Raw genomic sequence first — 14079 nt, 5'->3', positions numbered from 1 at the left:
AAATTGGCAAGTGGTTTGTGAAAGTGTCGCAATACGAGGCCGCTTTTACATCGGAAACATGGTCTTTCGCGCCACCTCACGATCAACTATTTTATTCTTGTGTTTTCTTTTTTCGTTGGAAGTGTTAGTTTTTAGTAATTGTCGTAAAAAAATAAAATCCCTCTCGTCAAAACCTGAAACTTACTGTTTTAAGCGTATTAAATCTTTAGATGAGTAGATTAACTAAAATTGTAAGAACTTGCCTTGAGACGTGCGGTTACGTCACAAACTCAGTTTAAAAGACAAAATTCACACACAATAACAACACAAGATCGGTTATAGACTATAAGATCGATTTTTTTCTAGCTTGGCGATATAACTTTAATCCAAAAATAATAACCAAATTCGTAAGTGCCATTTAACTTATAAAGTTAACCCATTTGTGCCGAAAGTGAAAGTACTTAAAAATGTTTTTGGAAAATTTAAATATTGCATAATTATGACCTAAAGAACATATCACGATTATGTTTTTCCTAATTGTGTTTGTACTTTTTGAGAATAAAACGTCCTATATATAAGACGCTAGGCAAATCCGTTAACAAATTTTACAAGTTTCTTGTGCGTAATGCTTAAGCGTTATTGCAATTTAGCCTACTTATCGCTCAAAGCATAGTTAATATTATTAACTATGCTCAAAGTGATAAATGGGAAATGTCTTGTTCATGTCTTGTCATGTCATTTTTGTCATCAAGCATTTTATTAAAATGAAAGTTCAAAAAATATGAAGATGAAAATTAGCAAAGTAACACAATATCACTGAAACAAGTCATTGCGGAATATGATATTGCTTGAAGCATTTGACATGCAGACCGACATCACATTTTTGCATCTTGTAGTAGTTTTGCATGACAATAGGCGCATCGAGTTGCGTGGTAAAATGATGCTAAATACAGTATAACCTTTCTCATTTACCTATGCGACCTAGCCTACCTCAATCAAATATTTTTATTCCCACTAATACAGTGCCTATATTGTAATTCTTATCTCAACAACTCAGCGTTCTGCCATTGCTTTAATGAAGGTGTTCACAAAGAAAGCAAAAAAAATTATCTGAAATTATCAGTAAATTACGATAGCCTAATTATGTTATTGTTCTCGAACAAACACGACTAATTTGACAACCTTGATGGATTTCACAGTATGCACATTTTTACTACCAATAACGTTTAAGATTACTGATAAATTTTCAAGCATTTTGCGTTTTTTGGAATTTTTTCAATTATTGCTGACTTTGCTGTAAACAGAAAACGATATAGCCTACAAAGTTTGGAATTTTTTATGGTATTTTCATTTGATTTAATTATTTTTCCTACTGCACGTAAGCGGCAGTGTAACTCAATTGATAAAAGCATCCAACTGGTATCTGAAGGTATAATTAAATCAAATATAGTTATTACTATCTGAAGCCTTTACAAATTGTTTCACCTAACGGATCATCAAAAGGTCTTATTCAAATAGAATGAAGATATAATTAATCAAATAGAATGAAGGTATAATTATAAGCACGACGGTTACCTCAGTGGTTTGATTCTGGATCAAGAGGTTGAAGATTCGATACCTACTGCCGCTGTTGCGATTCTATTCATGCATAACTTACAAAAAGTTTTTTCCCTTTACAGTATATTATGTTCGATTTTTCGTCATGTTGATGAAAACAGTTCGTGCTGCATGGGATGGGGCAGCGCTAATCAAGAAAAAAAGTTATCGTTATCGGACATTATCGGCGATAATTTATCGCTTATCGTTATCGCTTAACTTTTTTTTGATTTATTATTTATCGTTATCGCTTTAGGCATTTTTCGTTTATCGATTATCGTTATCGCTTAACTGAAAAACGAGTTATCGCGCCCAACACTGGCTGTGGGTATGATGGCAACATTTATTTCTGTGGCAAACGAAAGCAGTGTTTCGACGACCATGTCAGATGTATTTCTATTGTTCGACTCTTGATTGATTGAATCTTTATCCTCGGACTGGTAAAGTTTCTTGCAGAGCTTAATTATCGTAGGTTCGCATACTTGTAGAAGCTTTGAATCACTGACACAGGCCCGGTCACCTAGATTGACGGAGTGAAGTTTCCGATGGTTGAAGTCCTGTTGCCTTGGAAATATTCCATCCATTAGATGCCGCTGAATGGAGAGCAATCCGTGCGTTGCTCAAGCGCACACCCCGAGAGTCGAACCAGCGCCGCTTGATCTTGAAGCCTCTTCGTTCCGGAAGTTAACGCGCTAACCAACTGAGCTATCGGGGCGGATTTGCTTATTTGGATGAATAGTTTCATTTTCCGAGTTCACATCCTTTGATTGGATGCTTATTTTGTCTTGCACCAAAGAATAGGATAACGCTTTTCAGCGGTATGTGCACTGTGCAGTAGGCTATCTGTCAGAGAAAAATGTTGGCATTGGTGATGCTAAACTGTTCGATCTGCAAGCTCCATACCAAAGCTAGTGCAAAGGCGTCTACACCTGATAGCTAGTTTGCATTAGCTTTGTTTAAACGATGGCACATTAGAAAATGGACAGAATAGTTCAAACATTGCAGAACTATAGATTTTTTTAAATTAAAATGAATTGTTAAAAATCGAGCAATTCTTCGTCTGCAAGAGGCTGTGGCTAAAAATGCAAATGTAAAACTCATGTTTTCTGTGGTGGTTGGTTGGTTTTGAATCTTTATCCTCGGAATGACAAAGCCTTGATAGGTTATTCCTGGTAGTTTAGTTTAGCATACTTGTAGAGGCTCTTGACGCAGGGCCGGTTACCGAGATTGGCAGAGTGAAGTTTTTCCGATTATTGATGTGTTGTGGCCGGAGAATTATTCCATTCACTAGGTGTCGCTGAATGGCAAGCAGTCCTGAAATGCGTTGCTCAAGCACACACTCCGAAAGTCAAACTTGCGCCGCGTGATCTTGAGCTGGGCGCGTAACCACTGAGCTAACGCGGCGGACAATTGAATTGCATTTTACTTGCTTAGGCTACTAAACATGTCCTCTTTTTAGGTGATGAAAATATGGTAGGCCTAGGGGGGGGGGGTGAGCAATGCAAAATCACTCCCCTCCCCCACTCATTTGGCTCTGAAAAGGTTTTGTGATATTTTATTGATCAAATTTTGAAAAAAATATTTCCGCTGTTGTCACTTTTTTGAATTTTTGATTTGACAACCCTGAACTACGAGCCAGGCGTTTAACACTGTGGAGTTTTAACTAAGTTTGCTCACCCAAAAATGCCCTTCGGACAGTGGTGCCGAAGTTAGTTGAGGATTGGGAGGGATAAATCAAAATTTCAGACGAATTTGAACATTGGGGGGGATGCATAAGGGATAGCCCCCCAGAAGTTGAAATAACTATGACAATTTTATCCCACTGTTCAAAAACCAGCCTCCTCCCCCGAATTCTAAAAGTGGATAGAGCCCTTGCAGGTTATAATACCCGAGCATGGGAGGTTCCAGTTCTTTACTTAAGGAGTCTATGGCAAAAATTGAAAAGTTTGTAAAAGCGGATAGTTATTCAATGACCTGAGTGATGAATCATACTTTTAGGATCATTTCTACAATGTGCAATTGTGCAATGTGCATCTGGACAACTTGACTCAAAATTGACCTAAGTTGTTATAAATCAACAATCCAGTAAGCTAGAACATTGTCATAACTGCCAGAAAACTAACTATCAGCTTTACCTCAACTTTATTCATATACGCAGATTTCCTTGCATCCCAATGTTTGTCACAAATGAATGGATGAAGAAAATAATTACATCGTTACCAGAAAAGATTGCTAAGACTGTTAGTGGTGTTTCAGCCTATATGGACAGCTTGACCAGTCAAGTAGCCCAGTTAGCAGAACAATACGGAAGAGTTGATGCGATCGCTCGCCCAAAAGCGAAAGGTAAGATAATAAGTTACACTTTGATGTTGCACTGTAGGCTAATTTCATCAACTAGCTAATTACCATTTTTTGCATTCAAAAGGCTATATTTTTTTTCGTCAATATGAAACGTAGAGTACCCGTATGACGGTATCAATATGAAAGTTGAATGAGTTGAATTGTAACATAAATGGATCCCTGTCATGAAACACTGACGACTTCGTGAATAATTCCGGCACGATAACTCAGTTGGATAAGTGCCTGACTTTTCGTAAGAAACTGCAAGATTAGGTGGCGCTGGTTCAACTCTTGAGGTGTTCGCTTGAGCAAGGCAGCTCTCCATTCAGCAACACCTGGTGGATAGAATAATTTGCAGACAACAACATTTCAACAATTGGAAACTCCACTCTGTCAAACAAATATGCGAAACTGTCAGGATTAGGCTCTCAGAGCAGCCGAGGATAAAAATTCAAGTCCGAAGACAAAAATTCAATCAATCAATAGGCTAGGTGAAAGGAATATGGGCGAACTCACATGCAGATGCAGCCACTAACTTTCCAGCTTTACTCATTTATTTTATTGATTTATGAGTCAGCTGCCCCACTTGTGTATGAAAGTAAATGTGTAGATATTAGGGATGGTAGAAGTAGGGGATTGCTCACTCAAAAGTAAGGTGGACAACTGGAGGGTCACAATGTAATGACAAAATTTGATGCAACTACAGCTTGAAGTCTACTGCCATATATTGCATACTTGGGTGCAGTTTATATGACCTGTCCACGTGTGTAGAAAGTGTGTATCGCCAAAATAAATGTAGGAAATAAGTGATATCATGTTTATTTAATAGTATTCGAGTCATGATAAGGCAGGGGTAGACTTCACGCAACACCGGTAACGGTAGGTAGCCTCGCACTGCTGCAGTAAGGTTTTGCAGATTTTCTAGCACCCAAAATTTTAACCAAATATAGCAATTCATTTGATGAGAATGAATTTACCTAAAAGCAAAAAAAACGTTGTGCAGTTCAGCTAATTTTTAAACTTCTTAGTAACCCTCCAGCTGTCCATTTCGCAAGAAAAATCAATAAAGTGAGTCCTGGCATTCCACTGTCCCTAGTAGATATGCATGTGATTATTGACTGGTCAATATCAAAACGTCGAAAAAGCGACAACAAAAGATAAAGAACAATCCGACAGAAAGTAGTAAAATGGTTGACGTTTTTAGAAGCGCATGAAAAGAATTAAAACAAACATCTGAAACATTTATATTTTTACTAACGTGGCTGGAAAAGATCAATGTGTTCAGGTAAAGCTGTATGCGCAGACAAACAAATTATCGTAGGCCTACTAACCTGATGTGTTGTATTGTTTGAGCATATACTTTACGTTTTTATAAGCGAATGAAAATAATTTAAAAAAACGTGTAAAACACTTGTATTTTGTGCTAACGTGGCTGGAAAAGATCAATGTGTTCAGGTAGAGCTGTAAGAAATGTGCAGAGAAACAAATTATGGTTTTTTAACCTGATGTGTTGTATTGTTTGAGCATATACTTTTGCCTTCGATAAATTTTAATGATATTGCCCAATCTGTAAAGATATTGCTCCAATGTTTTACACCCTGTCAAGACTACAAGAACACTGTGCTTTTTAATTGGAGATTCCTAGCCGATAGGTAGGTTATGCAGCTAATAAAACACAAAAAAAAACGTTTGAAAAGGTTTCTGTGCACAGCGACGGCATTTTAACTCTTAATTAATTTTTATCGATACTTAGGAAGATAAATCGGCCTGTTGGCTTATTCCAAAAACTTGTGGACCTAAATAATATTCGGTTTAAACAGCCGAGAAAAATTGAAACTTTAAAACTATTACAAATGTACCAAATGGGTTATGTTATGAGGTTTAAATTTTGAAGGATATTGGTTGTACGATTAATGTGTTAAAAGCGTAACTTTAAGAACTGTTTTACATTTTATTCGCTGTTTCCAGGTGTTCCTTAAATTCCCGGCTTTATTGCCATAAGAAATAGGTTTAGGACTTTAGGCCAACATTTGGAAAATTGTACTAAATAACTAAACCAAGAACAAAAGAGCAGGGATGTCCCAAACAAGAAAGATATTTTTCGAAGCAAAATTTATTATTTTGATTTTGCTTACATGTAGATTTTTTTCAAAGAGTAGGTACTGTTTTGTTTCATTTTACCAAAAGAAATCGTTTTAAATACTGTAGATCAAAGCTTCAACTAAAATTCCCATAGAAGTAGCCATTGTTATAAATTTATGCTACTTCTCATGATGCAACTGCGTAACATTATCTGCAACTCCACAACAAAACTTTGTCCGATTCCAGAAGAAGGTAAAACAACTCTGCAAACTTTTGAACTAAAAGTAGCGTTAGCGTATTTTTTCAAACTTTGAAATTAGAGATAACATCTACCAATCCTATTCGAAATGCTTTTTCTATAATCATGTAAGTTTTTCATTTGTATTTACAAACGCACCTACAGCATAATGGTGCTTGCAATATTTGATGGACTGTTTCAAAATTTCTATAAATGGGGCAAAACTTACAATCAGATAATAATTAAAATAAGATACAAAATACAAAATAAAACTGAGATACAAAATGAAACTGCTCCTAAGTCAACTGACGCCCATATCCTTGGATTTTGCTTTGTTCACGGTAAGTCTTTCACTTATGATCACTGGTCAACAGCCAATTTGCTTCTGAAACGAGTAAGGTCAATCTTGGCTAATTTTGGGTCACTGATCACGAATATCAACTTGAAATTTGTTGATTAGCTCTAGTTTTTGAGATATGGCACCATGCCAAAATGTGCTTTACTTGCTGACGCCGAAAGCAGTGTGCGTTTTTCTGTTGCAGCTTGCATCGGTCAGATATAGTTGGACACTTAATGTATTTGTTGGAAGATATGGTAGATGACGTGTCTATTCATATTATTTTGATATATGTTTGAGTTGGGTTGTTTGCTTTCTTTTTTTTGTAAAAACTTCAGGTGTTTGGCCTTAATTGCTCTTTCTGCAGAAGCCTCGTAAATGCATAAATAAAGCAGACAATTTCTGCTACATTTGTGGTGAAATAGCTTTTTCTTTACAAAAGCGAAGTATATCGGCTGTGATCAAGAAAGCATACCACTTGTATTTTGCATGCAAAGTTGGTGATCAGGGAAAGAGTTGGGCCCCTCACAGAATATGCTGTAACTCCTGTGGTGCAAACTTTGGGCAATGGCTAAACGTAAAAAGAAAATGTATGCCCTTTGTTGTTCCAATGGTTGGAGAGAACCTACTGACCACATTAGAGATTGCTACTTTTGCATGACCTCTCGGTTTGTAAAAGTTTGTCGAGAAAGAAGAAGCAGAGTATTCAATACCCCAATATTTCTTCAGCAATTCGTCCAAAAACTACCTGGAGAATTACTTCCTGTTCCTGAGCCACCTTAAGAATTCACACTGGATTCAGACAATGAAGAAAGTGTAAGTTCTGTGAATAGTGGTGGATTTTCAATGTCACAGGGATTATACGTTGAAACATTATCTTCCAAAGAATTTTATAACTCAAAATGAATTGCACGATCTTATCCTCAGAACTTTGGGGCTTTATACTTCAGCAATGGAATCTTCTGACAGTAGACGTAAGGATATCCAAATACCGTGACCGTCAAGAAGAGCTAGAATCATTCTTTTTTGCAGAAGGTGGTCTTGAGGCTAGCATGCAGAAAAATAAGTGAATTAATGGCAGCCCTGAATATTAGTTGTGATCCACTTGAATGGAGGTTGTTCATCGATTCATCTAAGACAAGTCTAAAGGCCGTTTTACTGCAGAATGGAAACACCATGCCATCAATCCCAGTGGGTTGTGTAGTTCATAATGAAAGAGACATATGACAACATAAAGCAACTTCAAAGATGCATAAAGTATGACCAACATCATTGGCAGCTGTGTGGTGACATAAAGGTAGTAGCTCTTGTTACGAGTCTGCAGCTACAGGTTATACTAAGTAGACTACTGCTGTTTTCTTTGTGAATGGGATAGTTGAGCCAAAGATTCCCAATACATCAAGAAAGACTGGCCTCTCCGTCAATCATTGACTCGAGGGGAGAAAAACGTTCTACATCCACCACTTGTTGAATCAAATAAGATTTTGCATGGCCAACTGGAGATGCGGCCTGATTTGTCACATTTTGCAGATTTTGATTACAGCTACTGCTAGTGCTTGACTGACATTTTTTGAGATGTTTATACTTTTTGCGTTTCCTAATGACATAAAACCTTTTTGTTGCCTTGGGGAAGCAGTAGCAAATGAGAAAAAGTAAGTTGAAAAACGCAAAATCAGACTGTTATTGAAAATTAACAGTCTGACTAAAATCTTCGAAATCAAATTTTCTTTGTTTTTGAACATGTGAGGATGTTAAAACCTATTGTGTCATCTGGGGAAAAGTATAAAGAAAGCGTAAAAATCTAATTTTTAGAAAAATTTATTTAAACGTTTGCCCAAAGTTAGAAAAACCTGGAAATGTCTGCAAAATGTGACAAATCAAGCCGTATCTTTAGGTGGCCATGGATTTTGTTGCCACCGTTGCACATAAAACTGGGTTTAGTAAAGAACTTCGTCAAGGCAATGAACAAAGCAGAAGCTGGTTTCTTGTACCTCGACAAACAATTTTCCCGAATGAGCGAAGCGAAAATAAAGGAAAGTGTGTTTACAGGTCCCCAGATAAGACACATTCTCGAAGACGGTGAATTTGATCAAGTGTGGGACAAGAGAAAATTGCATGGGAAGCGTTTATAATGCTGGCGACAAAATTCTTGGGGAACAAAAGAGCTGACAACTACACGGAATTGGTGTCCAATCTCATTAAAGCATACAGATGCAGGGTGCAATATGTCAAAGAAGATAGATCTTTTGGACTCTCACCTAGATTTTTCCACCAAGTTGTGGAGAAGTTAGTGATGAGCATGGTGAGCGATTTCACCAATGCATAACTACAAAGGAAAAGAGGTACCAGGAAAAACAGAGTCAATCAGTGCTTGCTGACTTTTGCTGGATGATATCTAAGGAATCAAGGATGCTCCATTAACCGTATACAAGCGACAGGCAAAAAAAGGAGAACAGATAAAATAGATTAAAAATTTATATTTGAAAAGTGACAATTATTTGTTGCATATGCTATGTTGAAATATAAACGCATGCAATTAATACACTGTTTATGGGATTGTTACTGTTGTGTTCAATAAAGTGCATCAAGACTTGCCATATGTACAGTAGATCCCACATAGGCTACAAAAATTAAAAAAGTTTTTATCTCTTAAACTAGAGCTAATCAGCAATTTTAATTGACATTTTTGGATTCAGCGTTCAAACACGCATCAAAATCAATTGTTTTCGTATCAGAAGCAAACAACTTTTGAAAAATTGTTGAACAGTGTTATTGGCGTAGGCTACTTGCACTGTTTGAAGCGTGCACTTTGTAGTAGGCTAGTAGACTAATATACAAAAGGTATTCTCTTCGTTTGAATAAGACTATACTTATATTTTATTTGAATGAAAACTTAGTAAATTCACACCATGGCGAACAGAACAGCCTGTTTAAGATTACTTTGATAATATTGACTTCGTTGATGTAGGCCTTCATATATCTTTCTTGTGGATTGCAAATTGCACCAGATTAGAAAGCACGGCGACATTTGCCTCAATTTGAACTGGAATACTAAATAATTCACTCAATATGTTTTCACAGATTTAAGGACTTCGTTGGGTGAACCACTCCAAGCAACATTAGCTTTACTTGCCATCCCAACCTTGGACAAACTGTCGAAGTTGTATTCAGGTAAATGTGATCATCAGTCACCATCACCGCTTGAAGCAGATTGCGCATCAACACGGGTGATATGTTTCCATAAGTCACGGTCCTGAACTAGCTCGCCCAGTGTCGCCAAGTTCAGTTCGGACCATGCCTGGATGTTGTCAATTGTCATGCCATCATCTTGATGGTTTACCACGTTTTTCCTTTCCGTTGGCTATAGCCTACCATCTATGTAGATTTTGCTGACTCCGTATTTTGATGTTTTGATGTGGCCGAATAGTTTTAGAACTTTCGATTTTATCTTTACTGCAATAGGGTTTAGCTTCGTTTTAGTCAATACGTCTTATATTTTCGTGTGGTCAAGTAGCCATTTTTTGGTCATGCTTCTTATGGGATGATTTTGGAAAGCGGTGAGTGTTTTTCTTATTTTTGTTGTCCAATTTACGTATTCTAGATTGTAGAGCACGAGCACACAAAACGTAAAATTTTTGATTTCAGATTGATTGAGAGTCTATTGGAAGTTAAAATATTTTTGGTCTTTCCAAATGCTGCCCGGCCTAAGCTAATTCGGTGTTGTAATGCAGTTTCTCTTTCGTTGGTCGCAGATGGTTTGTGGCCATGCAAGCTATGCGAATTCTGTTACTTGTTTTCCATATGCAACGAGATTTAGTGTGTTGTTAATTTTATCGGTTGGTTTCGGTTTTGGACACATAATTTAGTTTTGGACACATTTGATACAAAGCACTTTAATTTAAAGACTGAATTTAGCAGTGTGTTTCCACGGATTATTACGAATTCTTTAATTTTTAAATATGATAACCTTATGCTTTATTCGTTAATGTTATAATTTTGTACTTGCATGTAGATCTTCACCGCAGAAACTAGGAATAACATTGAAGAGGCTGAAATGTAGTTTTGCAAAAGAATGCTCCAGATTTTATGTGCTAATCATATCACAAATGCAGAAGTTTTAAACCGTGTGGGTTACATCAAGATAAGGAACTTTTGATCAACATAACTCATAGGCAAATCAAATTTCTTGATCACATCATCCCTATCATTTCTTAGCACAGTTTTTCTAAAACTTTCAACCTTTTTATTGAAGTAAAGAATTACGTTTCGCTAGCGTTTGTATGTCAAAGTTAAAACTCGTCCCATTTAACATTTTGACCACTGACGTCACTAAAACAGCTATCCAATCCGAAAAATGAAAAATTAAAGCGAATCAATCCAAAAAGTGAAAAACAAAGTAATCCAAATTAAATTTCGTTCACCGCACTGAAGAGATCTTTAAGATCACAACAACTGGCCTCTGTTTTCAATAATTAATAACGTTTTATTAGGCATTTTCTTTCAAATCACCAAAAAGTTATATAACTTCCACTTTTTGTTTTCACTTGTTGAACCAGTATAAATCAATTTGTATTCTTTGTGCATCCTTCTCTTGCATCATGGACCATTCCGACAAATGTTTGTAGGTACAACCCTTTTTTTCTAACCAATTTACTTAGTTGTGAATAAAATACGATTACGCAGAGTATTGCATGATTTACTAGAAAAAATTCTATTCGAATTTGTAATTATAGCGTAACCTCTCATTTGTCATGGCGATTGAAAGATACTTAGCCTGTCATTTGCTTACACTAAAATAGAATAAAAGTTCCAAGTTAAGGAGCTAACTCATTGTTTCCCACAGATTTTCAAGATTCCGTGGCAGGTCTTCAAATCATGGAATCTTTCTCAGCGACGCTCGCCACTGGAATAGCGAATCTCAACCCAGTGTTGGCTGCAAGACGTCAGGCTCTTGTTAACGACTTAAGCAACCCATTTTGCAATGCCAACCCCGTTTGCAGAAACATACAGTTGTCCACAGGCTCACTGACACCAACCGGAGCAAATTTTTCATCAGTGGGTTACTTACCTTTTTGAATTAAGCGGGTAACCTATTTAATTAGAAGTTGTCTAAACATAGTCAAGAGGGTAACTGAGCATTTCAAACTGAAATTCGTACTGTATAAAACTTAACAATGGTAAGTTGAAAATTGCGAGATGTCGAAATTGACACTACTGTCACCTTAGTGTTTACAGGTAAACTAAGATAGAAAAACTGCAAACCTTGTCTTCGATTACGTAATTTTTCTTTTTTTAACCCTCTATTTACCGTGGGGTCCAATGAACCTCAAAACAAATTTCGGTCTGCGATTTCTCAGGACATATAGCAGATGCGATATTGATATACCTTGACTTTTCACAGCTTTGCTTGATCCTTAGGACAATATAATAATTATTGATCTCAAACAAAAGTTGGTGGCATAGAAAAAAATAATAGCATCTTGTACCGTGGGGTCCAATGGACCCCAAGCCTGCTGCATTCGAAGTAATCTTGTATTACAACAACACTTAAAAAGGAGTCAACACTATTAACACAATGGTTAGGAAATAGACTTCTAAAAGAATGACGAGAAGATGGCGGATAGCTCTATTTTACAATTATGATCGATGTCACTGCCTTCAATACTTTTGTGACATGGCACCATTTGCAATGCGAAAATAGCAACACAACATTCAGCATGAAAGAGAAGAAAACTTTAGATCCAGTAGGAAAAGAGCTTGCTGGATTACCAACTTCCACTTCAATATCAACAAAACATCTAAATCTGCAACAAAATAAAAGAAACAGCTGTTGATGATCAAGCGCCAAAATCAAAGAAGGCTAGATGTTATCTTTGCGAAAGACACAAACACAAAAATGCAGATAATTCTGTACTACTTGCAAATCCAACGTTTGCCAAGAACATTTGCAAATCATTAACAATGAATGTGATAATATATAAACTCACAATATTTCTTGTGAACTAAAATGTAGGCCTAATATGCGTTTTTTAGCCAAATCTCTCAATAGTTTGACCATTGCTCAAGAATAAACCAATACCATATCAGTTTGGTTTGTGCATGGGCTACTGTATGACTTGTTCGCTAAATTTTGAGAATTTTTGTTTTTTCTACAGTGTTTATAAGTTCTGCTTTTTGTAGTCTGTTACATCCTTTCCTATTGAGTTTTAATTTCATCATCGGAGCTGTTTTTTTTTTTGTCTAAAACAAGTACTTTGAAAGGTAAAACTTGCATATTTTCTTTCGGTAGACAGAGGGTTAAGCTTGGTGATTAGCCATTCTGGCGTCAGCCACAATATAATTGAAAGTTCAGCGATACGGGAATTGCTTTCATTTAATAGCACAGAAGGTAAGGGAGTTTTCGAAACGTTTGCTGAACAAGAGTTTAGTGTGTACAGTATATTTGGAGTTTTTTTTATTTTTTTCTTAAATTAAACTAATTGTGGTTTAGAAGTTATTGACCGGTACGCCTCCGTTGAATTCAAACATGTTGGCAACGTTGAAAGAAAGTTTTCGCTTTTTACGTAAATTTTTCATCAAAATGAGTAGATTGGATTTTTTAGAACACTTGTGGAACCTACTGTATATCAGTTTGTATCCTTATGAATCCTTCTCTTGCTTCATCGGCTAAGCGGATATACGTTTGATTTATCCCCCCATTTTTTTCAATATCTATTTGTACTTGTGCCACTAGCTTTTAATTACTTGTATTTTGGATCCATTTTGGTTGATTGTATTGCCATAGCCTGATGACAACTTCTTGTTATCTTTACTTTTTTTATTATTTTGTTTTCGACACATTTCAATCATTTTTTAACACAAATTTCTAAAGCAATCAAATCTTCGTCTCATTTGTCATTTTGATCACTTACATCACCAAATAACTGAACAATCTGAAAAACGACAAATTTAAAGACAGATCAATCCGAAAAATGGAAAACTAAAGCAATTAAATTTAACTTTCTTTCACTGTACTAAAGAGATCCCTAAGATTGAAACAGTTGGCCTATATCTGCAGTTAATAACGACTAGTTAGGAATTTCCTTTCAAATCATAATAATAAATTAAAGTTATGTAGCCTAATCTTCAACTTGTGTGAAGCTACATGTTCTTGAGGGTTGTTGTTCTTTTTGTCTAGACTTTGACATTGCGTTCGATTTCTATTTATTACAGGTTTGCTTTTAGTAAGGTGATCGATTGGAGTTATGATTACTTTTAACACTTTACGATTGCGATTTCATTCTTTTGCATGTAATCAATTATGGCTGCATGAAAACATGTATTCGATTATAATCACCGATTACGATTAGTCTATGTCTTTTAGGGTAGGTTCATACATTTTCTGCGAGAAATGGGAATGAAAAAGAGCAAAATTGCAGTAAAAGTTCATATTTTAATAAGCATTTCGAATATGACGTCACATAATTTAAATTCTTCCACCTCACAACTAAGCTTGAACTAAATTTTA

The 14079-nt window shown here is 36.1% G+C and overlaps 1 protein-coding gene across 2 annotated transcripts in view; it reads left to right on the top strand.

Annotated features, from left to right (window-relative positions):
* The window catches only part of LOC145764542 (prominin-1-A-like), an 88525-nt gene that overhangs the window by 30507 nt on the left and 43939 nt on the right, over window positions 1–14079 (top strand). For both annotated transcript variants that reach the window (XM_082576164.1, XM_082576163.1), the window contains exons 5-7: window positions 3734–3918; window positions 9654–9743; window positions 11416–11627. In XM_082576164.1, coding sequence (XP_082432290.1) covers window positions 3734–3918; window positions 9654–9743; window positions 11416–11627 — 487 coding nt within the window. The remainder of the gene's footprint in view (window positions 1–3733; window positions 3919–9653; window positions 9744–11415; window positions 11628–14079) is intronic.

Source organism: Aplidium turbinatum, chromosome 2 (assembly GCF_918807975.1).
Source record: "Aplidium turbinatum chromosome 2, kaAplTurb1.1, whole genome shotgun sequence".
In the NCBI taxonomy this organism is placed as follows: Eukaryota; Metazoa; Chordata; class Ascidiacea; order Aplousobranchia; family Polyclinidae; genus Aplidium; species Aplidium turbinatum.
The sequence above is the reverse complement of the archived record's forward strand: the minus strand, read 5'-3'. Positions and strand labels throughout refer to the sequence as shown.